The 25,534-nt window shown below is 44.9% G+C and overlaps 1 protein-coding gene across 1 annotated transcript in view; it reads right to left on the reverse strand.

Moving 5' to 3' along the window:
• The window catches only part of TMC7 (transmembrane channel like 7), a 61,484-nt gene that overhangs the window by 25,518 nt on the left and 10,432 nt on the right, over positions 1–25,534 (reverse strand). The window contains exons 2-4 of the mRNA XM_004373441.2: positions 15,718–15,961; positions 9,763–9,911; positions 3,897–4,064 (exon numbers count right to left, since the gene is read on the reverse strand). Coding sequence (XP_004373498.2) covers positions 3,897–4,064; positions 9,763–9,911; positions 15,718–15,961 — 561 coding nt within the window. The remainder of the gene's footprint in view (positions 1–3,896; positions 4,065–9,762; positions 9,912–15,717; positions 15,962–25,534) is intronic.

Raw genomic sequence — 25,534 nt, forward strand, 5'->3', positions numbered from 1 at the left:
TCTACTTTGTCCTATAGGGTCGCTATGAGTCGGAGTTGACTCGACGGTAACGGGTTTGGTTTGGTTTTCAGATGCTGCCCCTCCGCTTGAAGGTGCGTACCCTTGCTCTTCAAGACGGCTGCCTTCTCCTCACCCTCCTGGGCTCTGCTTAAAAGTCCCTATCTTCAGAGGGACTTTGGGGATCCCTCAGACTAAAGTGTCCTGGTGTTCAATCTCATAGCACCCTACCCTTCTCCTTCCCCCATGGCCAAATTCCAACGTTAAATACATCTTTGTGGGTTCACTTCCTTAGCACCGTCTTCTGCTATGGCCGTCTACACTGGATGCCTGTGTGTTGTTCCTGCTGTATCCCTGGTGCCCAGCTCAGGGCCTAGCATACATTAGGTGCTCGAAAAGAATTTGCTGAAGGAAATAAAAAAAAGAAGGAAGGGAAGGAGAGGAAGGGAGGGCCTTCTGATTCTTTCTTTAAGGGAGAAAGTTTACTAGGTAAAATTTTTTTTAAAAATGTGTGTCTGTGTGTGTGTGTATGTGGTGGGGGGATACAGTCAGAGGAAATAACGATGAGAAAGAAGAGATGCTAGGTGATCATGCTTTGAGTCCAGCTCCATTTTCTTCAGAAGAGCGGCCTCCCTCAGACCAAAGCCTTGCTCAAGACTGAAGGGAGAAAAGCAGGCAGTGGAGCTCATACAGCCTAGTGGTTGAGTGCTCAGGCTCTAGATTCAGAGATGGACATGGCATTCATACCTTCTAGAAAGAAATAATACTAAATAAAAATAACAGCTACCATTTATTGAGTGCTTTCCATGTGCCAGGCACTGTGCTAAGTGATTTAGACATTTTATTTCATTGAATACTCAAATTATGAGTATTGTTTAAATAATAATTATTTACAATTTAAATTTTAGAGTAAAAAAAATTTATATTATTTATTATTTTCAGTTACTCACAATTTAAATAATTATTTATTATTTTTAAATGAGCCAAGTATTAAATTAGATATTATTTAAATAAAAAAAGAATCATTGCATTATTTAAATTATCAGAGGCAGGGCCAAGATGGCAGAGTAGTCAGATGCTTCTGGTGGACCCTCTTACAACAAATACCTGAAAAAACAAGTGAATCAATTATATATGACAATCTAGGAGCCCTGAACATCAAAGGCAAAGTTGAGGAACCGGACTGAGTGGCAGAGGGAGGGAGAGAGAGTTTGGAAGCAGCGAGGAGTTGCCAGACCTGACCTGGTGAGAGCCTGAGCCCTTCAGGCCTGAGCAGCTCGGGGATGAGCGGTGAGGCAGGCAAGCAGCCATGCTTGGGAGGCACGTTTTCCACACAGGGAGAGACCCAGCACCAGGGAGTCTACTCGGCCACGAAGAACCAGTGAGAAGCAGCCCTTGATCGGCGAAAGGTAAGTACTTGTGTTTGGCCTACTGCACGGATCAAAAATACACCCCTTAGGGAAAAACCTGTCTCCCATTTACCTCCCTGCTCCCTACTCCCTACTCTGCACTGGGTCCCGGACTGGCTTCAGCAACTGCCAAGTCCCCTGGGCCGGAAGTGGGACCCGTCACGCACCCTGAGCCATTCTCCCGGCCTTGGAGAGTGAACAAATTAACAAATGGGAAAAAAATAATCTGCCAGCTCCCCTAAGCCAGGAATCCAGGGTAGGCACAGCTCCTTTGCCTAGGCACAGGCATAAGGGATCCATGGACATTGAGTGCCTTTCCCCCTGCATAGACTTGTGTGGGCCCATTTCAACAGCTTAGGCTCTCATTACCGCAATACAACAGGGTATATACTTGAAGTCCAACTTCAACTCTTTCAGCTGTGAAGTGGCAGGTTCGTGACATTTGACACTGCTCTGCCCATTAAGCAGGGTCTTCACCTACCCACATCAGCGGCCTGAGGACTGGTGGCTCCACCCATACCACCTAGCCACCTGCTACAGGGGCCCAAGAATAAGAGGTGCCCCCTAGTTCTTACAGGAAACAGCATTGGGTCCTCATAGTCTGGCTGCAAAACCCACCCATCTATGTGCTCTAGGGAACAGGGACACGCTTTCCTCCTGGACACTTGGGGGTGGCCATCGGCCCCATGCCTTGCTTAGCCTGTGTTCCCCTACTGCAGCTGGATGCCTGTGCCTACATCAATCACGCATGCCTGTCTATAACTGTAGGTGAGAGCCTGCACCACACACTTGGTGGCCAACTACCTGGACACCTGAGCTGAATCCATACAGAAGGAGTGGGCAGACTCCTGGGCTCACATACTTAGTGGTAGGTCTGGCCACCTGGGGGCAGCACACTGGAGCTCCAAGTGTGCTGCTGACTGGGCTAGCTCACATGAGCAGCCTATTTGGGCATATCATTATTTAGATGATCACCCCCACTCTATGAATAAAGAAACCAAGGCTCAGAAGGCTTAAGCAACCAGCAGAGCCAGGCCTTGAAACTGAATCCAGGGTATTCACTTAGCAGCAGTCGATATTTATCTATACAATGAACATATTAGAATATGAGAATGCAGCCTATGGCATTCAGTAGGCATTGAATAAATCACTGCTGAAAGAGTGCCAGTGCCTCAGAGCTAAATCAGGGTTCCTACTTTGTTCTTACCCCGCCCCCCCCCCCCTCCCATCCCTGGTAACCAACAAAGATTGTCACTTTTCATGTGTAAACTTTTTCACGAGTATTTACAATAAAGGTCTCATATAATATCTGTCCTTTTATGATTGACTTACTTCACTCAGTGTAATGTCCTCCAGTTTCATCCATGTTATGAGATGCTTCACAGATTCATCATTGTTACTTTGTTCTTATTTTATTTTTAAGTGTAGTAGAATTAAAATAGAAACAAACATGGTGAGGAGGAATGTTGAGGGCCACAGAGTGATTCCAGAGGACTCTTCTTCTGTAGAAAGCATGTCTGAGGACTCCAAAAGTCCTGGTTCCAACTCAGCTCACCCACTTCTAGTCCTAGCAAAGACCCTGGTACCTAGAGGGTACTCAGTAAATGTCTGTGGAATGACTAAAGCCGAAACTTTGAACAAATGGGACCCCAAGAAGTTTTGACTTGTGTTGAGAATTCAATAAGAAAACACAGGTCCAGCTCCTGGCATGGTGTCTGGACATGGTGGTGTTCAATAAATGGTAGACTTGAGCATCATTACTGTCGTCAGAGATAAAACTTTGAAATAAACAGTTACTGAGGTAGATTGTATTACATTTGCCAGATAATCTATTTTCCTGCCTTACAGTGTTCCTCCCAAATGCCCTGCTGAACTAAGGAGGGGGAATGTGCCTTGCTTTGGCCAATGAGATGTGGCAGAAATGATGTGTGTTATCTCCAGAAAGATCCTTCAGGAGCATGTCTACCATGGCTGTTTCTCTCTTGCCACTAAAACCAAACTAAACCCACTGCTATTGAGTCAATTCTGACTCATAGCGACCCTATAGGACAGAGTAGAACTGCCCTGCAGGGTTTCCAAGGCTGTAAATCTTTACGGAAGCAGACTGCCACATCTTTCTCCCTTGGAGAGGCTGGTGGGTTTGAACTGCAGACGTTTCAGTTAGCAGCCAAGCCCTTTAACCACGGCACCACTGGGGCTTCCCCTTGGCCACAGTGATTGTCAACGGTCCAGATAGAGGCTGCTCTATTTGTCTGGGCTCTGGTGTTAAGACAACATGGAACAAAGCCACCACCAACTTGTGATGGACATGTACAATGAGTGAGAAATAAATCTTGTGGTTACTATGTACTGAGAGTTTGGGGATCACTTGTTTCTGCAGTATAACCTAGCCTATCCTGACTAACAAAGTCATCCAAGACTTAAACATTCCTAGAAAAGGAAGCACTCTAGTAAAAAGAACACTCCCACAGTCAAACAGGACTTACTCACCCATGTCTTTGAATGGAATGAGCACGAAGCTGCTGTTAGTGATCTTGTATTTGGTGAGCAAGACTGGCAGCAAAACCAGCATAAAGATGATCAGAAATATCACCAAATTCAGCAACACCAGGAACCGCAAGAAGGAGAAATAGGACTGAATTCCGGTGCCAAATTTACCTGGAAAAAAGAAATGCAGACACACACCATAGATTCAATCAGCCATAGAGAGCTGAGGTTGAAGGAATCTTAGTAGGTAGGAGGAATCTTAGTAGGTAGACTGAAGAAACGCGTTTTATTTTTTCTACTGCTGACTTTAAGGTTCTACTTCTTAGTGGTTTAACCATTTACATGAAGATTTAAAATCAATCTGGACTTAATTACTTGAGAATGGTACAAGAGATGACTCAATATTTATCTTTTCAACTTCAGGGAGAACAACTCAGAAAAGGAGGGTGAGAATGGTTGCACAACGCTGAAGCATGCAATTAATGGCACTGAATTGGTTGAATTGGTGCATCTTTTGCTGTGTATATTCTCAACAACAATAACAAAATAAAATTAAAAACAAAACACAAATATTTATCTTTTCCCATATTGCTATTGTTGTTAGGTACCGTTAAGTCAGTTCTGACTCATAGCCACCCTGTGCACAACGGAATGAAACAATGCCCGGTCCTGCACCATCCTCACAGTTACTGTTATGCTTGAGCCCATTGCTGCAGCCACTGTGTCAATCCATTCCATCGAGGGTCTTCCTCTTTTTCGCTGACCGTGTACTTTACCAAGCATAAGTCCTTCTCCAGGGACCGATCCCTCCTGACAACATGTCCAAAGTATGTAAACGTAGTCTCGCCATCCTTCCTTCTAAGGAGCATTCTGGTTGTACTTCTTCCAAGACAGATTTGTTCATTCTTTTGGTAGTCCATGGTATATTCAATATTCTTCGCCAACACCACAATTCGAAGGCATCAATTCTTCTTTGGTCTTCTTATTCATTGTCCAGCTTTCGCATGCATATGACGCAATTGAAAACACCATGGCTTGGGTCAGGCCCACCTTAGTCTTCAAGGTGACAGCTTCGCTCTTCAACCCTTTAAAGAGGTCTTTTGCAGCAGATTTGCCCAGTGCAGGTCTTTTGACTTCCTGACTGCTGCTTCCATGGGTGTTGATTGTGGATCCAAGTAAAATGAAATCCTTGACAACTTCAATCTTTTCTCTGTTTATCATGATGTTGCTTATTGGTCCTGTTGTAAGGATTTTTGTTTTTTTTAGGTTGAGGTGTAATCCATACTGAAGGTGGTGGTCTTTGATCTTCACCAGTGTGATGGTTAAGACTGTGTACCAACTTGGCTGGGCCATGATTCTCAGTGTTTATATGTGATCACTCCCATGATTGAATATGCTATGAGTAGCCAATCAGTGGAAAGGGAGTTTCCCTGGGGGTGTGGTCTGCATCTGAATATAAGCAGATGTTCTGGCTTTTTGCTTGCTCTGGATCCTGCAGCTGCCTCCTGTTCGTCTGACCTCCGGTTCTTGGGACTTAAGCTGTCAGCTTATCTGCTGAACTTGGGATTTGTTGATCTTCACAGCCTGTAAGCGGAGTCCTGCTCTCTGACCCACCGATCTTGGGTTCACCAGCCCCTGCAGCTACGTGAATCAGGAGAAACCTTGCTGTCTTGCCTGCTGATCTTGGAATTTGTCGACCTTCACAGCCTGTGAGCAGGAGCCCTGCTCTCTGACCTGCTGATCTTGGGCTCTCCAGCTTCTGTGGCTGCCTGAATTGGGAGAGGCCTCTACCCTGATCCACGGACTTGGGACGTTCTAGCCTCTACAATTGCATGAGCTGTTTCCTTGATATAAATCTCTCTCTATATATATTTATACGCTTTACTGGTTTTGCTTCTCTAGAGAACCCAGCCTAAGACAACCAGTAAGTGCTTCAAGTCCTCTTAACTTTCAGCAAGCAAGGTTGTGTCATCTGCGTATTGCAGGTTGTTAATGAGTCTTCCTCCAATCCTGATGCCCCTTTTTTCTTCATATAGTCCAGCTTCTCAGATTATTTGCTCAGCCTACAGATTGAATAGGTATGGTGAAAGGATGCAACCCTGATGCACACCTTTCCTGACTTTAAACCACACAGTATCCCCTTGTTCTGTCCGAACAACTGCCTCTTGATCTGTGTACAGGTTCCTCATGAGCACAATTAAGTATCCTGGAATGCCCATTCCTAGGAAGAAGGACCCAGCAGTCTACTTCTGAAAAGAATTAGCCAGTGAAAACCTTATGAATAGCAGCAGAACATATATATTAGGCAACAGAAAATACCATGGCTTATGTTAGGCACACCTTAGTCGTCAAAGTGACATCTTTGCTTTTTAACTACTTCAAGAGGTCTTTTGCAGCAGATTTGCCCATTGCAATACATCATTTGATTTCCTGACTGTTGCTTCCATGGGTGTTGATTGTGGCTCCAAGTAAAATGAAATCCTTGACTTCAATCTTTTCTCTGTTTATCGTGATGCTGCTTATTAGTCCAGCTGTGAGCATTTTTTTTCTTTATGTTGAAGTGCAATTCATACTGAATACTGTAGTCTTTGATCTTCATCAGTAAGTGCTTTAGGTCTTCTTCACTTTCAGCAAGCAAGGTTGTGTCATCTGCATATCTCAGGTTGTTAATCTTTTTCCATTTGAATATCTAATTGACTCAGCACCATTTATTGAAAAGGCCACCCTTTTCTCAATGAACTGCAGCGGAGCCTTTGTTGTGAGTCAATTGACTGTATATGTATGAATCTGCTTCTGAACTCTTGATTCTGTTCCATTGGTCTATTTGACTATCCTTGCACCAATACCACACTATCTTAAGTAGTGTCGATTTACAATAAGACTTGCTATCCAGTACTGTCTTTCTTCCTTCTTGGCCCTTTCTTTTCATTTTTAATACAGAGGTCCCCAGGCTGCAGAAAATTCCATTGTAGCTTGCTTGGCTGGCCTTGCCATTTCCAATTCCATTGCTTGGCTGGCCTCACAATCTGCATAAGAATTGCAGTTCCTTTGCTCAGCCAGCCTTGCCATTTCCAGTACCATTGCTTGGCTCGCCTCCCAGTCTGCATCAGAATTGCAGATCCTTTGCTTGGTCTGCCCCGTGAAAATCCTGGCACCTGCGTGGTATTATTAAGAATGTTGCCGACATAACTTGTATGAACCTCCTACTTGTAAACCTCTTAAAAGTAACTTTTTTCCCTCGCCCGTGTGAAGCAGACTTGGCGGCAGCAGCCCCAATTGCTTCTTTCCTTTCTCAACGAGATAAAAGGCACCTTTACATTCTCCCACCTCGCTCTCTTGTTTATTGGCTCATATGAGTCATGACAAGCAAAACCTGGGGTTTCCACCCGGTAACATTTCAGATATAAATTTTAAAATCAGTGTTACTAATTTTCAAACATACACAAAATCTGCTAGATTCTAACTGGGATTACATGGACTATATAGATCAATTTCAGGAAAAGTGTTATCTTTACAATATTGCATCTTTTGATCTATGAATATGGTATATTTAACTCTCATTTTTCTCAACAATATTTTATAGTTTTCTGTGCAGGGTCTTGCACGTCTTTCATTACATAAACTTCTAGGTATTTGATGTTTTTGATGTTATTGTAATTGTTATTGTTTTTAAATTTTCATTTTCTAATTATCTGTTGCTAGTTTATAAAAATACAGTTGGTTTTATACATAGACCATATATTTAGCAGCCTTGCTAAATTCACATATTAATTCTAATAGTCTGTCTTTCTATTTTCTGATACAGTGAAACCTGTAAGAGCTGGAACTCGACGGGACTGCTCTATTAGTGGAATGGCAACGGGTTTTATTAGTGGAAAATATTTGAGTTTTCCTTCTCTGACACATTTCTACTTACACAGGTTCTGGCTTTCACAGGTTTTATTATATAAATTACACCATCTGTAAATTCGTTTTCCTTTATAGTACCTATAACCAGTTGCCGTCAAGTTGATTCTGACTCATGGTGATCCCATGTGTGTCAGAGTAGAACTGCTTTATAGGGTTTTCAATGGCTGATTTTTCAGAATTAGATTGCCAGGTCTTTCTTGTGAAGTGCCTGTGGGTAGACTCGAACCTCCAACCTTTCCATTAGCAGCCAAGCAGTTAACTGTTTACACGCCCCAGGGGACTCCTTTATCATAGAAAATATGTAATCCTAAGAGGCATTTTGTCTCTGGTTCTGCTACATTATCCAAATGTTTAATTTTTTTTTCTAATTTGATATCTTGGCACCACGTCCAATTTTTGTGTGTAATATATAAAAACAGTTGCCGTTGAGTTGACTCCGACTCATGGCCACCCCAGTGCTCCATACATAGAGTTTTCAGAGTTTTCTTTCTTCTTCTTTTTTAATGGTGTGTATTTTTATTTGCATGTCACGAGCAATTCCATCTTTTGTCCGTTTTAAGAGAAGAGTATGGAGCTGCAGTGAGATAATATTAGCAAAAGTAGGTTCAAATGGGGAAATCATTCAAAATGATACATGGATTCCTTAAACACTTACTCTAACTTGAAACAAATCAGTACAGTCTTTTGATTCAGAGTCAAGGTTTTTTCTTCAAGAATATGGGTTTGCTGTGTGGAAGTCCAGGTCATGCTTCTCTCCTACTGCACTGGTTATGATGTCCAATTGCAGTCTCTTTAAAGAGAGGCAGGGAGGAGGGCATTTAAAGCAAACTGAACGCAGAATCCTAGGTTTTTATAATTTATTGTTCTAATATTTTGCACATGTCTTACCTATATCAAAATTAACAGCAACTTTTTTATTTTATTTTATTGTGCTTTAGGTGAAAGTTTACAGCACAAATTAGTTTCTCATTCAAAAATATATATACAAATTGTTTTGTGACATTGGTGGTAATCCCCGCAATGTGTCAGCACTCTCCTCCTCTCCACCCCAGGTTCCCCATGCCCAGTCGTCCAATTTTCCTGTCCCTACCTGCCTTCTCATCTTTGCTTTTGGGCAAGTGTTGCCCCTTTGGTCTCTTATACTTGATTGAACTAAGAAACATGTTCCTCATTGTGTTATTGTTCGTTTTATTGGCCTGTCTAATCTTTGGCTGAAAGGTGGACTTTGGCAGTGGCTTCAGTTCTGAGTTAGTAGGGTGTCCAGGGGCTGATCTTTCGGAAGTAGATTGCCAGGCCTTTCTTCCGAGGTGCCTCTGGGTGAATTCAAACCTCCAACCTTTTGGTTAGTAGCCTAACGTGTTAGCTGTTTGCACCCCGTGGGGACTCCCCATTTTTGTAAACTGCATCCCAAATTCTCACCATCATGGGGAAGGAAGGGATTTTTAGCATTTTCAGTGCTATGGATTCCTTTGGCAGTCTGGTGATGCCTACAAACCCCATCTCAGAGTAGTGCTTTTAAATGCAGAAAATATAAGTGGAAAAACAAATTTTCGATAAAATAACATATGAGTACCTTCATGAGCTCATTAAATAACAAGCTCTGGTGGCAGATCTAATAACTTCAAAGCAGTGAAGAGCACACATGATATTCTAACTTACCTGTAACACCTGGAAGGGTGAGGAAAATATCTGAGTTTTCTTGGTGACAAAGACACAGGTTCTGTGGATCCTAACTGTGGTTGTTGCTCATTTTCATCACTGAAGGAAATGCTAACTATATCAGCTAGAGGTTGACGAGGGTGAAAAGGTGCTTTCCCGACACAGGAGACACCGCGGAGGAGACAGTACAGAGGAAAGGGCGCAGTACCTTCTATGCTGCAGGAAAGGGAGGGATACCTTCTGTGCTGCGCGAAAGGGCACTTTCGTGGTACTTTCCGTGCTACGCGAAAGGGTGTGGTACCTTCTATGCTGCGGATGTCTTCCCGCCACAGTTCCAGGTGGGTCGCCATCTCACCAGCCTTCTCTAGAAACCTCTTCCAAGACTTGCTGCTATACTGTTTCCACTGGTCCCACTCAGACAGATACTTCATTTGGGCCTCCTGAATGTCCCTGCATTAAAAACAAGCGTGATGACAAAAGCAACACTGTCAAGCCTCAGCAGCAAATAAAACCCCAGCCAGAGAACAGGCTCAAGAAAGCCATGATTCCACGGAACCAAGCCTGACCTCCCTCTCCACCCCCAGGCAAGATTGATTCCCTCTGTTCTATCTCCCATGACACCCCTTCTTTTCATAGCTTGTTGTTTCCCATGACACCCCTTCTTTGCATAACTTTTTGTTGTTATTTGGCAACTGTTATGTATAGTATAAGGAAATGTTGCTCAGTCCTGCAGCACCTTCACGACTGTTGGTATATCTGAGTCCACTGTTGCAGCTATTGTGTCATTTTCTGAGCGCCTTCCAACCTAGGGGGTTCATCTCTTCCAGCACTATACTGGGCAATGTTCTGTTGTGATCCATAGGGCTTTCGATGGCTAATTTTTGGAAGTAGATTGTCAGGCCTTTCTTCCTAATCTATCTTAGTCTGGAAGCTCCGCTGAAACCTATCCAGCATGGGTAACCCTGTTGGTATCTGAAATACTAATGGCATAGCTTCCAGCATCTTAGCAACATGCAAACCACGACAGAACAATGGACTGACAGATGAGTGGTGGTTTCATAACTTACCCTCTTCAACTGTGGGATCATTTGATTAATGTCTGTCTTCCCCATCACACCACAAGTTTTTTAAAGGCCAAGAATATGCAGTATTCATTTCCATGGCCCCCACGTGTCTGGCACAGATAGTAAGTCCTATGACAGCCGAGGCTGTATCTATTTTGTTCACCACTACATTCCTAGCATAGTGCCCCACACCAGTTGCCATGGAGTCCATTCCAACTCATGGCCACCTCATGTGCTGCAGAGTAGAACTGCATTACACAGGGTTTTCAATGGCTGTGATCTTTTAGGAAGCAGATCGCCAGGTCTTTCTTCCAAGTCACTCCAGGGACTCCAGCACAGCGTCCTGCACATCGTAGGTTCTCAATAAACATGTGCTAACACACTGAAAGCACAGTCCCCTGATTCAAACTGTCTACTGCTCCTGCATTGTTTGAATTGCTTTCCTATGAGCATAGATTACATTTAAACATATTTAAAATTTTTTATGGCTCATAAAGTTTTACAGAATAAGAAGCACATTTGTTAGGTTGGAAATTCAAGTTCCCTCTCAGCTCGGGCCTGGCTTTCAAGGTTCCCTGTCCCTCTCCTAGGCCTATCAAGTGAATGTCACACCACCGCCTAAACCTGCCTCTGGAGTCTGCTTCTGCCCCTTTTCACTTGGTGAGCAACTGTGCATCCTTCTTCCTTTATAAAACCAAACCAGTTGCTATCGAGTCGATTTCAACTCATGGGGACCCCATGTGTGTCAGAGTAGAACTGTGCTCCATAGCATTTTCGATGGTTGATCTTTCAGAAGTAGATCGCCAGAAGGGTAAGAGAGTACATAATACTGGGGAAGCCAGCACAACTTGTACAAGGCAAGGTCATGGAAGCTCCACAGACACATCCGAACTTCCTGAGGGACCGAACAGCTGGGCAGAGGGCTGTGGGGACCATGGTCTCAGGAAACATCTAGCTCAATTGGCATAACACAGTTTATAAAGAAAATGTTCTACATTCTACCTTGGTAAGTAGCTTCTGGAGTCTTAAAAGCCTGTGAGCAGTCATTTAAGATACTCCACTGGTCTCACCTCTCCAGGAGCAAGGGAGAATGAAGAAAACAAGATACAAGGGAAAGATTAGTTCAAAAGACTAATGGACCACAACTACCATGGCGTCCACCAGACTGAGTCCAGTACAACTAGATGGTGCCTAGCTACCACCACTGACTGCTCTGACAGGGATCACAACAGAGGGTTCCGGACAGAGCAGGAGAAAAATGTAGAATAAAATTCTAACTCACAAAAAAAGACCAGACTTACTGACCTGACAGAGACTGAAGAAACCCTGAGAGTATGGCCCCCTGACACCCTTTTAGCTCAGTAATGAAGTCACTCTTGAGGTTCACCCTTCAGCCAAAGATTAGACAGCCCCATAAAACAAAATGAGACTAATGGGGCACAACAGCCCAGGGACAAGGACTAGAAGGCAGGAGGGGACAGGAAAGCTGGTAATAGGGAACCCAAGATTGAGAAGGGAGAGTGTTGACATGTTGTGGGGTTTTTAACCAATGTCATAAAACAATATGTGTACTAACTGTTTAATGAGAAACTATTTGTTCGGTAGACCTTCATCTAAAGTACAATAAAAAATCAAAAATTTAAAAAAAAAAACAACTTTCTTCTGAGGGCCTCTAGGTGGACTTGAACCTCCAACCTTTCGGTTATGCAGCTGAGCATGTTGACTATTTGCATCACTCAGGGACGCCTTCCTCTTTTATATTGCTGTTAAAACCCCTCTGACCTCCACCTTGATCCTCCTCCCGTCTCTGATAAGCTTACTGAGTACGTGTGTATGGGCCAGGCACTGGGATGGTCTACAGCACAGTTTCTCAACCATACATCAGGGGAAAGAACATAGTCACTGAAAACTCCATGAGTGCAGTTCTACTCTGCAGCACATGGGGTCACCATGAGTTGGAACTGACTCCACAGCAATGGGTTTTCAGGATTGCTTTCAGGCTGCAGCAGCAGAGTTCAGCAGTTGTCACAGACACTGGATGGCCCACAAAGCCTCAAATTTTATGCTCTGGCCATTTACAGAAAAAGTCTGTCAGCTCCGAGTCTAGAGGGGAGACAGGCATCCTGAGTTCAGACAACTACAACTCTCTGGGAAAGTGCTACAACAGGGGACGCACTCAGGGAACTGGCGAAACCCAGAGGAGGGGCCCCAAGTCCATGTTGGTACTGGGAAGGGAGCAAAAGGAACAGGAGAAAGAGAAGGTGTTAAAGCCTGGAGGTGAGAAATTTGGGGAAGGTAAATCATGTGGTGTGACTAGGGCACAGCATAAATGCACACAACCCCCCCACCCCCCCACCCAGCAGAGGCTCTGCCAGCCATTCCATAGCACCTGGCACATGCCTCCACCCTCCATCCAGCCTGTCCTCTGCTAGACAGGGAGCGCCTCCAGCGAGGGCCTCAACTCTTCCATTCAAAAGCCTCTCTTTGCCTCCATCTCCTTATCTGTAAAATGGGGGTAAGAAAAATACCTACCCTTGGAGCTGCTAACTGAAAGGTCGGGGGTTTGAACCCACCAGCTGCTCCATGGGAGAAAGATGTGGCAGTCTGCTTCCATAAAGATTACAGCCTTGGATACCCTATGGGGCAGTTCTCTACTCTGTCCTATACAGTTGCTGGGAGTTGGAACTGAGTAGGTGGCAACGGCTTTGGTTTTAGAGCAGTGGTTCTGAACTGGAGACTATCTGCCCCCTGCCCCAGGGGACTTGGCACACTGTCGGGAGATATTTTTGGTTGTTACAACTGGGAAGGGGATGCTCCTGGCATCTAGTGCATGGAGACCAGGGATGCTGCTGACCGTCCGACAGCACACAGGACAGCCCCCACAACCAAGAACTATCCGGCCCCAAATGTCAATAGTTAATAGTTTGAGGCTGAGCAACTCTGCTCCAGAGGACTCATACGGGGATTAAAGGAAATAAAGAACTCGGAATAACACCTGCTGAGATGTAAGTCAATAACTATTTGCCATTAGTACTGTCACGTGGCCTGCTCTTTGCCAAGTTCTAAGGATTCATTGGTGAACCAGACAGACATCACCCCTGCGATCCTATAGGGCAGATTAGAACTACCCCAAAGGGTTTCCAAGGAGCAGCTGGTGGATTTGAACTGCTGACCTTTTGGTTAGCAGTCAAGCTCTTAACCACTTTGCCACCACGGCCCCACCCTCATTAGTCCAATAGTTAATTTCATTTTTCCAACTAGCATGGAAGCCCCTTGACTAAAGAAAATGTCTCTCTCTTGCATGTGGCAAATTTTAGTACAGAGCAGTAGTATTTTATAATTCAGAATTTGTGAATCTGAAAGAGTGGGAAAGAAAATCACTAATAAAGTCTTACTTTACTCACATATTTTTTGAGACTACAAAGCTCCCTAAATTAAAATATAATAACAATCACCAAGGATCACGTGTTTTCAACGCTAAAGGGCACAGAGCATTATCAATTGTGATTATGCTACTGCCTGTGGTGGCCTCCGTTACAGGGTTAAATAGAAACACCCACCTCCATCATATCTGACTGTGGGGTTTACAATTAAATTTACCCAAAGAATTTTGCATTTGTCCTTGGTTCCTGAGAGATAATCTCTAAAATGTTGGAATTTCCCCAGCAAATGAAGTGTCTTTTATCTATAAGGGCTCCAGATCACACCTGAAGATTTATGCTAATGAGGTGACTCAGGCAGGAGCTGGCCAGGCCAGAAGAAACCACCTGGTGATATCAGCTGGACACAGAAGTCCCAGGGGCTTCCTGGTTGGTGAAAGACATGGATGTGCGTGTGAGGATAGCACATTCCTTTTTGGGACATAGAAGCTCCATGTTAGGAACCCTCCCAGACCTCGTCCTACGCATCTCTTCATTTGTATCCTTTTTGCTGTAATAAACTGTAATTCTAAATACAGCACTTTCTGTGAGTTCTATGAGTCATTCTAGCGAATTATAAAACTCAAGGGAGTAAGGGGAGCCAGCAGATCAGTAGTGAGGGGCCTGGGTACCCCTGAGCTTATGGCTGGTATCCTGAGGGGGTAGAGGGAAGCCCTAAATTTGTAACCAAAAGGTCAGAAGTGAAGGTATCAGGGGTACTCTCAAGCTTGTGGCTGGTCTCTGAGGTCTTGGGCAGAACTGGCTGTCTGGAGGACTGTGCCCTTTAATGTGTAAACTCTGGCCTAGCTCCAGGTGGTTAGGGTCAGAGGAAGAAGTGCGGCCTGTGCAGTTGGATTGGAATTGAATTCCTTCAATTTTGTCGGTGTCAGAGAAGTGGAATCAATTGCATAGATTTGATTTCTACACACTGACCAATGAGACAAATTATATACTGAATTCTGTGGTTACGAAGGAGGTGGCCAGCTACCTACCAAAATCCACTCTACCCTTCTCTGGCAGTACCTGGAGACATTTCCTATGACCATGTGACTAAGGGGCTGGTCTTGTGATCTACTTGGACCAACAGAATGCAGAAGTAATGCTGTGTCCGCTCCAAACCTAGGCCTTTACTTTTAGAAGCTCTTCTCTTGAACCCTGGCTGCAGCCATGTGAACAAGCCCGAGCTAACGTGCTGGAGGATGAGACCATATGGAGCAGGGATGACCACCCCAGCTGATGCCATCCCAGACCACCCTAAAGCCAGCTCACCCCCAGCCTAGACCACCAGAGCCACCTGCCCTACCCATAGCTGACCACAGATATAGTGAGCCCAACTGAAAGCAGAACTGCTCAGTGAACTTGTAGACTTGTGCAATTGCTACTGTTTTAAGCTACTAAGTTTTGGGGTTATTTATTATACAGCGTAGCTAACTGGTGCACCCACTCCTCTACTGGCTAGATGCACTGGGTGCAGATAACAATGATACCTTTAGAGGGTGGTGTTCAGAGCCACAAGATGGAAAGCATGGCACCTGGGTCCCTGAATGACTGCAGAGTCCTCCATTGACCTGGACCTAGGACTTTTATGTGAGCAAGAAATAAACTTCTACTATGTCAGCTATTACATGTTTGGGTCTCTTTATCACAGCAGCTTAGATTCCCCTAAGTAATAAGGTTATAATTAGGTGAGCTCTTCAGAAACTGCATCCCATGCATAAAATGCACCTCTGCCCAAAACACATCATCTGCCTTCCAGGCAGTTACTGAACAAACCTTAGTCTCCGCTTCTCAGAGATGTTCAGCGCATACTTTCGAATGGACTGGGTACCGAAGTTTTCAGTGATTCCTTCCTCCAGGGAGGACCTGTAACAGTCTGTCGGCTTCAGCAAAGTGCCACTTTGCTTGTCTCGGCTAAGAATAGAAGTCCTCTTGCGCGCAATGGACCGGTAGCTTGGCAGTTCTTGAAGGAAGTTCACAGGTGGAGAAGAGAGGCAGCTGGAATCCAGAGAGAGGCTCTCTGGGTAAGAGAAAGAAAACCATCACTTACTCTACTGAGCTTGGGAGCCAAAAAACAAAACTTGTATAGGAGACTTGTATCTCTGAGATCATAACCTTGCAGATCATCACTAGCCTGAGACAAAAGCATTTGGATCTTAATTATTTACCCGGATGGTGCTCAGGACAATGAAATCACTTGCAAGTGGGTTCATTTTCTGCAGATGTGTTTGCAAAGATGCTTTAAGTTATAAGATAGCTGAGTTCTAGTGCCTGGCTGCGGGCACTGGCTAAACGTGTGGCCTTAGACAAGTTATCTAAACTCTGCTCTTTATTTGTCAAAAGGGCTAATATTTGCTCTAATAATCTTCACACAGTATAGGGTATAATGATGTATGGGATAAAACTTTGAAAAGCATAAAGTGCTATGCAGATACAGGGTGACAACAACAATAATAATCATTTATCGAGCATTTCCGATGTGCCAGGCACTGTGTCAAGAGTATCATTTTCACTGCATTCTCTTGGTCTAAGCAGATCACACAGCCAGTTCAGGTTCCACGAATACATGTTCAAGGTTTGAAGAGGATCTCTCCCTGTGTCCACTCAACCGCAACTCAGAGTGATCTTCCCACAAATAAAATCTGATCAGGCATAAAATCCATACAGCAGGTAGCTTTCCTCACCTTGAAAGAAAGCCCGCCCTCCTTAAGCATGCTGCACAATACACAGCGGAGCTTAACTCCAGCTGCTGCCTGGTGTAGCAAAAAGAATATGGGTTTTGACAGACCTACTGGACTGACTAAGACTGGAGGACTCCCTGAGACTATTGCCCTGAGATACTCTTCAAACTTGGAACCAAAAACTAATCCCTGAGGTGACCTTGTAGCTAAATAACAAATTGGCTCAAAAAAATAATGAATATCACCAGTAAGTACTGTGCTCCATCAAAAAATCACCTAAATGAGACCAAACAGTACCTATTACTTTTTTAAAAAGTAGTATTAGATGCTAAATTGCTTGGGTTTGAATCCCAGCCCTGTCAATTATTTGCTGTGAGCCTTTGAGAAAGTTACTTAACCTCTCTATGCTTTAGTTTCCTCATCACTAATATCCATTCATTCAACGAGTACATCTACTATGTGTCAGCTCTGGAGCTAGGGAGACTGCAGTGAACAAAACAAATGCCCTACTTAATGGCACTTGTATTCTGAGGTATGGGGAACAGGGAGTCAGACAAGAAGCAGACAACACATACTATGCCAGGAGGTAAGACGTGCAATGAAGAAAACCAGAGCAGGGTACGGGGCCAGAAGTGACATGGAGTTTTTGATTAGGTGAGGTCAGGTATGGCCTCTCTATTAAGGTGACATTTAAGCTGAGGCTGGCTGAAGGGAGGGAGCAACCCTGTGGATATTTGGGGAACAGCATCCCAGGCAAAGGGGAAACAGGAAGTTCAAAGGCCCTTGGCAGGAATGTGTGGTGTGTTTGAGGAAGAGTGAATTGTTCCTCAGTTCCTCACACCAGTCGAGGTTCATCCCCGTGTGTGGCCCTCACCCTTTGAATCTGGGCTGGAGCTGTGACTTCCTTTAATCAAGGATGCAATGGAAGTGACACTCTGCCAGTTCCAGACCTAAACCTTAGGAGCGTCCGGAAGTTTCCACTTTGGCGCTCTTGGGAGCTCTGGGCTGCCTTCTAAGAAGGAAGAAACCCTAAGTCTATATGCAGGAGAACCAAGGAGCCCAGCGCACAGCAAGAACAAAAGCCCCAGACTTATGACCCCAGTGGAGGTGCTCTGACCAGCCCCCAAGCATCCACACCCTCCAAGCCAGACACACAGGTGTGACGAAGCCATGGATGCTCGGTTACAGCAGACATCACGTGGAGTGGAATGAGACCTCGCCTCCTGGCCTGCGGAGTTCCTGATGCACAGAATCAGGCCTAACCCGCTGCGTATGGCATAGCTGGCTAAGCAGTAGTAGGTAAATGGAACAGGGAGAACAGAAAAGCTGAAGTCAGAGAGGCGGCTAGAACCAGAAAAGGACGAACTCCATGGGCTATGGTAAGCCCTTCAATTTAACCTCAGAGATAGGAAGCCACTGAGGCTCTGAGCCAAGGCTTGTCTGATCTGATAACGTTTTAAAAGGCAGATCATTCTGGAGCTGCAAGATAAGGACAGGACTAATCCCTCAGTCCTGTTGGTGACTATTACTGTATGCCGTGGAGTCAATTCTGACTCATAGCGACCCTACAGGACAGAGTAGAACTGTCCCACAGGGATTCCTAGGCTGCAGAAGAATTGATGCCTTTGAATTACGGTGTTAGCAAAGAATACTGAATATACAATGGACTGCCAGAAGAACAAACAAATCTGTCTTGGAAGGAGTACAGCCAGCAAGGATGGCATACTTTGGACATGTTATCAGGAGGGACCAGTCCCCAGAGAAGGACATCATGCTTGGTAGAGTAGAGGGTCAACGAAAAAGAGGAAGATCCTCAGTGAGATGGATTGACACAGTGGCTACAACAATGGGCTCAAATACAGCAAAGACTATAAGGGTGGCGCAGGACCGGGCAGTGTTTCATTCTGTCGTACACAGGGTCGCTATGAGTTGGAACTGACTCGATGGCACCTAACAACAACAACAATCTTTATGGGAGCAGATCACCAGGGCTTTTCTCCCTCGGAGCGGCTGATGGGTTTGAACCACCAACCTCTTAGTTAGCAGCCGACCACTTAAGCATTGTGCCACCAGGGCTCCTTTTGTGAGCATTACAGGCTATCATCTCCGTAGAAGTGCTGAGCACAGTGCCCGGCAGGCAGTGAGCTCGGTGAATGCCCTTATGAGCTACCAGGATGAGGAGGACAAGTGAGCAGGGATGGAGGGAGGGCTGGGGAGGAGGGGCCAGCCACGGCCACCTGGGGAGCTACAGTCAGATGGTGCAGATTTATTGAAACCACTGTCTCTCTGATGGGCATGCTCAGACACATGGACCAGCTGTCCCACTGCAGATGACACACAGACATGCAAAGGGGCCCTGCCCATCCCCATGTGCCAGCCTGCCAGAAACTCACTACTCAACCTTTTCTTCCTGGCCCAATACACCCTGAGGATATGACAGTCTCATTAGTAGCAGCAAATTCCTAAAAGGAAACATAGGAGGTGGGAGTGGGGGCCGCCCTGAGAAAGCCACTGGCCTTGCCTTGAAGGCCGCTCTGAGAAAGCCACTGGCCTTGCCCTGAAGGCCCCGGTGCCACTTCCTCCATCTCAGCAGCAACAAAGAACTGTTATTAACAAGGAACAAAGGTCTTTGAGTATGGAGTAGTGAATATTCAGCAACTGTGAGGCCAAGGACAGAGGGCTAGAGCTGCAGTCTGGGCTGGCTTGGAACACTGGCCAGTCACACACTAGCCAGGCCACCCCAGGAAGACAATGGCCTTCACTGAGTTGCATTTTTCTCATCTCAGAAATGGTGGATATAATACCATCGACTTCATCACTGTGATTGTGAAGACAGAGTTACAAACAACATAATCAATAGTTGCTAGGATTTAGGGGGAGTTCCTGGGTGGACTTGGCAGCTAACTGAGAGGTTGGAAGTTTGAGTTTACCCTGAGTCACCTCGGAAGAAAGGCCCGGTGATCTGCTTCCAAAAAATCAGCCACTGAAAACCCTATGGAGTGTAGTTCTACTCTAACACACATGGGGTCACCATGAGTCTGAATTGACTTGACGGCAACTGATTGGTTAGGATTTCTGGAGCACTTACTATGTACGGGGCTATTCTAAGTACTTTACATGCATCCCCATATTTAATACTCTGAACTACTTAACTCTTTGAATAAAAAAAAAACCTTTGCTGTCAAGTCAATTCCAACTCATAGCAACCCTACAGGACAGAGTAGAACTGCCCTATGGGGTTTCTAAGGCTGTAAATCTTTATGGAAGCAGACTGCCACATCTTTCTCCTGTGGAGTGGCTGGTATATTTGAACCACCAACCTTTTGGTTAGCAGCTGGGTGCTTTAACCACTGCACCACTAGGGCTCCTTTACTCTTTGAATAGTTACTTTTATTATCCTTATTTCATAAATAAAGAAACTGAGCCTCAGTGCGGTTAAGTGCTTTGCCCGCTCCCACAGCTAGCAAGTGTTGGAACTAGGAATCTGTCACAGGTTTGTTGGATGACAAAACTCGGTGTCTTCACCACGAATCTGTTCAATGGGGTCATGGATTTGAAAATGCTTCCTAAATGCTAACTAACCACTAGTACCAGTTGCCGTCACGTTGACCCTGACTCATGGTGACCCCACGTGTGTTGAAGGAGAATTGTGCTCCATAGGGGTTTCAATGGCTGGTTTTTTAGGAAGCAGATCACCAGGCCTTTCTTCCGAGGCACCTCTGGTGGACTTGATCCTCCAACCTTTTGGTTAACAGTCAAGTGCATTAAATGTTTATACCACCCAGGGACTCCACACAAACTAAAGTAAGTAATTATCTGATTATGCTTCCATATACCCCACAGGAAGAACATGTTCTATCCACATTTCACGACAACAGTCACTGGTGGAAAACTATTATTTTCTAAATAACCATCACAGAAGAGGAAAAAGTAGACATTCCTGGGAAAGTTTCCCATCTTCAAATAAAAAATATAAATGTACCTTTGAATTCAGGCCACATTATTTTTTATAACTGTAATACACCTTCTCCCATTTTCACACAGGACCACACATTTTTCAAACTATGACATCACACATTTCTCACGCCAACCTGCAGAGGTAAGCCGAGAAGGTAACACCACACTGGCTTTTCAACAAGGAAACTGGGGCCCAAAGACCTGGTGACTTGACCAAGACTGTGATGTCAAGGCAGGCTCATGATTCTACCACTTCTTAGAAAGGCAGGTCACTTCACCTCTCTGGCCCTCGGTTTTCTCATCCTTAAAGGAGAAAACCAAAAAAACCCAAGCTCATTGCTGTTGAGTCATTTCTGACTCATTGCAACCCTACAGGACAGAGTAGAACTGGCCCATAGGGTTTCCAAGGAGCAGTTGGTGGATTCGAACTGCTGACCTTTTGGTTAGCAGCAGAGCTTTTCACCACTGTGCCACCAGGGCTCCTAAGGGAGAATGAGAACACCTTATTGTGGTTATTGCCAGATGTTCTCCTGACTTGGCTCAGCCAAGGGTGCTGCGAGTGTCACCGTCAACAGGGCCACTCAGTCCTGCACTCAGTGAGTGGGCTTCTTGTTGACCACGTGCACAGGGTGAGCATAGTTCAGATATTGGGGCACCTCCCTCTAGGGATGCCTAGAACCTGTTGGCCATTAGGACCAGATTTCAGCAACTAGGAGCTTATTAAGTAGGTGGGATGACGATAGGGTAATGACAGGAGATGTGGGGGAGCAGGAGGCTGGCATTACTGCTGGTTTCTAGTATCTGTAGTCTTCCAGGAGAGGGACAAAGCCTCCCTGAGGCTTCACTCAGAGCCTTCTTGCTCAGAGGAGGCTCTCCATAAATATCTGAAGAATGAATGAGTGAATGAATAAATGGGCAGAGGCAGGCACATCCAGAATGCATCCTTAGGTCCTAGCACTCTTGGCAGCTCTTTCCACAGGAACCTAATCCCACCAACACCATGAATAGTCCCAGGACATGGATACCTGCCAATTGTGATCTAAATGGCATAAAACATCCACCAGTCTCCCTTAGCGTGCTTGCCAAGAGCTGAGCCCAACCGTATTTGGTGCTGAGTTCACTTCAGGGTTTCTCTTCCCACTCACAGAATTAAGGAAACTCTGGGTAAGAAGGGACCTTCGGGGTCATCTGCTCCAGGCCTCCTCCCAGCTGCTGTGGAAATTAGCTTCCATGTTGAGCCGCGATCTGGGCCCAGTTCCAGGCTAGACACTGGAACTCAGGAGAGGATGTAATTCATTCCCTGCCTTGACAAGCTTCCACTTACTTCCTTCATCCTAGATCCTGAATTCTGAAACGACCTAAGGTGGATATATCATTTCCTCCTTCTTTATGCCTCCCATACCTGCTCGTTTGTCCTTTCATTCATTCATTCTCTCAGTTGTTCATTCATTCTATATTCAACTAATATTTATTGACCCATTGCCATCAAGTCAATTCTGCCCCATGGGGTTTCCAAGGCTGTAAATCTTTTTTTTTTTAAATGTACTTTAGATGAAGGTTTACAGAACAAATAGCTTCTCATTAAACAGTACATATATTGTTTTATGACATTGGTTAAAAACCCCACATGTCAACATTCTCCCTTCTCGACCTTGGGTTCCCTATCACCAGTTCCCTATCACCTACCTTCTAGTCCTTGTCCCTGGGCTGTTGTGCCCCATTAGTCTCGTTTTGTTTTATGGGGCTGTCTAATCTTTGGCTGAACGGTGAATGTCGGGAGTGACTTCATTACTGAGCTAAAAGGGTGCCCGGGGGGCCATACTCTCGGGGTTTCTCCAGTCTCTGTCAGGCCAGTAAGTCTGGTCTTTTTTTGTGAGTTAGAATTTTGTTCTACATTTTTCTCCTGCTCTGTTCAGGACCCTCTGTTATGATCCCTGTCAGAGCAGTCAGTGGTGGTAGCCGGGCACCATCTAGTCATACTGGACTCAGTCTGGTGGAGGCCATGTTAGTTGTGGTTTATTAGTCCTTCAGACTAATCTTTTCCTTGTATCCTGTTCTCTTCATTCTCCCTTGCTCCTGAAGGGGTGAGACCAGTAGAGTATCTTAGATGGCTGCTCACAGGCTTTTAAGACCCCAAGGCTGTAAATCTTTACGGAAGCAGATTGCCACATCTTTCTACTACGGAGTGGCTGGTGGGTTCAAACCGCCAACCTTTCAGTTAGCAGCTGAGCACTTAACCACTGCATCACTGGGGCTCCTGAATATTTATTAAACATCCACTATCAGCCAAGCTCTGCTCTAGGGGCAGAGAAAAGAGCAGTCTTAAAAAAAAATAAAGATAAAATAACTCAGAATTTCTGCCCTCATGGGATATACAAATAAGTAAATTAAAATATATACTAAGTCAAATAGTGATAGATGCCGTAGACAAAAAAAAAAAAAAGGCAGGAAAGGGAGTTATCAAGTGCTTGGCAAGGGAAGTGTCATTTCTACAGAGTGGTTAGAGAAGCCCCGAGCAGGAGACACTTGAACAAAGACCTGAAGGAGATACCACTCACCTGTCCTTATTCCTTCTTCCTTCCTTCCTGTTTACTTGCATGCTGTATTTGACCCTCTGCTTCCCCCACTAGACTCTCATTTACCACTGAATCCCCAGGGTCTAGCACAGAGCCTCGCACATCGTGGGTGCCCAATAAGTACCTGCTGAATGAATGAATGAATGAACTTGGGGCTGGGGATACAGGCAATGCTGGCTCACCCACCAGGCAGACCCAATCATGTGCTCAGTGCACCAACAAAGCACCAAACAATGAGAACAAGATTTAAGGAATTTAAGTATTATTCTAATATTATTCCTTGCTGTATGGATGATAAATATTGTCACAATAGAAAAAAAAAAAGCTTACATAAAAACTGAAAAACCTGTTGCTGTCAACTCATAGTGACCCTATAGGACAGAGTAGAACTGCCTCATAAGGTTTCTGAGGAACAGCTGGTAGATTTGAACTGTTAACCTTCTGGTTAGCAGCCAAGCGCTTTAGCCACTGTGCCACCAGGGCTCCAAAAAAGAAATAAAAGCTGGTAAAAAAATATTGACAGATTTGACCGCCTGTTACATTCATCCTATTTTGGGTACTTCTGCTTTACACAAACTAGCCCTGTTAGAAAGGTGCTTTGCTGTTTTTTCTTGCAAAATGATAAAATGCCGGGCACACTCACAATTTGATATTACCAAAAAGGCATGGTAGACATCAATTTCAAGACTATTTGGACTTCTTTCCACTCATAGTCTATAGTTCGACATTGTTTCTGTTTTGGAAGTTATAAGGAGGCAAGCTCAAACAATGTGTTTACAACTACTAAAGGGTCTATCTTAGTCATCTAGTGCTGCTATAACAGAAATACCACAAACAGATGGCTTTAACAAAGAGAAATTTATTCTCTCACAGTCTAGTAGGCTACAAGTCCAAATTCAGGGCATCAGCTCCAGGGGAAGGCTTTCTCTGTCAGCTCTGGAGGAAGGTCTCTGTCATCAATCTTCCCTTGGTCTGGAAGCTTCTCTGCACAGGAACCTCAGATCCAAAGGACATGCTGTGCTCCTGGCACTGCTTTCTTGGTGGTATGAGGTTCTCATGTCTCTCTGCTTGCTTCTCTGTTTTATATCTCAAAGAGATTGGCTTAAGAAAACTATCTAATCTTGTAGATTTCATCCATATAACAGCCGCTAGATCAGTCTTATAACATCATAGTGATAGGATTTACAACACATAGGGAAATCACCTCAGATTACAAAATGGTACACAATCATACAATACTGGGAATCATGACCTAGCCAAGTTGACAGATATTTCTGGGGGACACAATTCAATCCATGACAGGGTCTTAGTAAAACCAGGAGCTCACAGTCCACGGGATCTAGTTGAGGCTGCTATCTGACATCACCATCAATGCTCAAAAACCTCCCATACCAGGGACTCATCACTGCCCTACTTTTCTGTGCAGGCCACCCACCTATATGTCCATTCATTGATTCACTCCCTCAGTCACTCATAAACATTTACTGAGCAACTACTGTGAGCCAAGCACCGTTCTAGAGACATAGCCTTGACTAAGATGCACAAAATTCCCTGTCTTTACGGAACTTACATCTTGCTAGAGGACACAGACATTCAACAAATAAGAACAATATAATATTTCAGATGGTGATAAGTGCATGGAGAAAAAAAAGGCAGAGGTGGGAGGGGGGAAGTCTGGAGGAAGGCGAGTGCAACTTCAAACAGAGAGGCCAAGGTCAGTCTCTTGAGAAGCTGATGTTTGAGCAAAGCTGGGTAAGAAGGGAAAGAGCCAGGAGGCTATCTGGTGGAAGAACATCCAAGGGAGAGAGAAGAGTAAGTGCAAAGGTCCTGAAGTGAGGCTGTGCCCAGCCATTTCCAGGAACAGGAAAGAGGCCAGTGTGGCTGGAGGAGAGTAAGCAGAGGAGGTCAAGGGAGTACAGGCCAGGCCGTGCAGGGCCTTGTGAGCCATGGACTTCGGCTTCTACTCCCAGGAGGTGGAAACCATTGGGGGAGTTTTGAGCAGAGGAGTGACATGATCTGACTCAGGCTTAGCAGGATCCTGCTGGTTACTTTGTGGTTATTTCTGTCCTTCAGCTACATAATGTGGCCATTTGTTGGATGGCATTGTCCTCCTGCAATGATGAAAATGTTCTATAGCTGTGCTGTCAAATATGCTGACCATTAGCCACGTGAGTCTGTTAAGCCCTTGACATGTGGCTGAACACGATAAAGTGAATTTTTATTTTATTGTTGTTGTTATTGTTAGTTGCTGTCATGGATTGAATTGTGTCCCCCAAAAATATCTGTCAACTAAGGCCTCCACCGGACTGAGTCCAGTACAGCTAGATGGTGCCCGGCTACCACCACTGACTGCTCTGACCAGAATCACAACAGAGGGTT

The sequence above is a fragment of the Trichechus manatus genome, unplaced genomic scaffold (assembly GCF_000243295.1).
Source record: "Trichechus manatus latirostris isolate Lorelei unplaced genomic scaffold, TriManLat1.0 scaffold00024, whole genome shotgun sequence".
NCBI classification, from domain to species: Eukaryota; Metazoa; Chordata; class Mammalia; order Sirenia; family Trichechidae; genus Trichechus; species Trichechus manatus.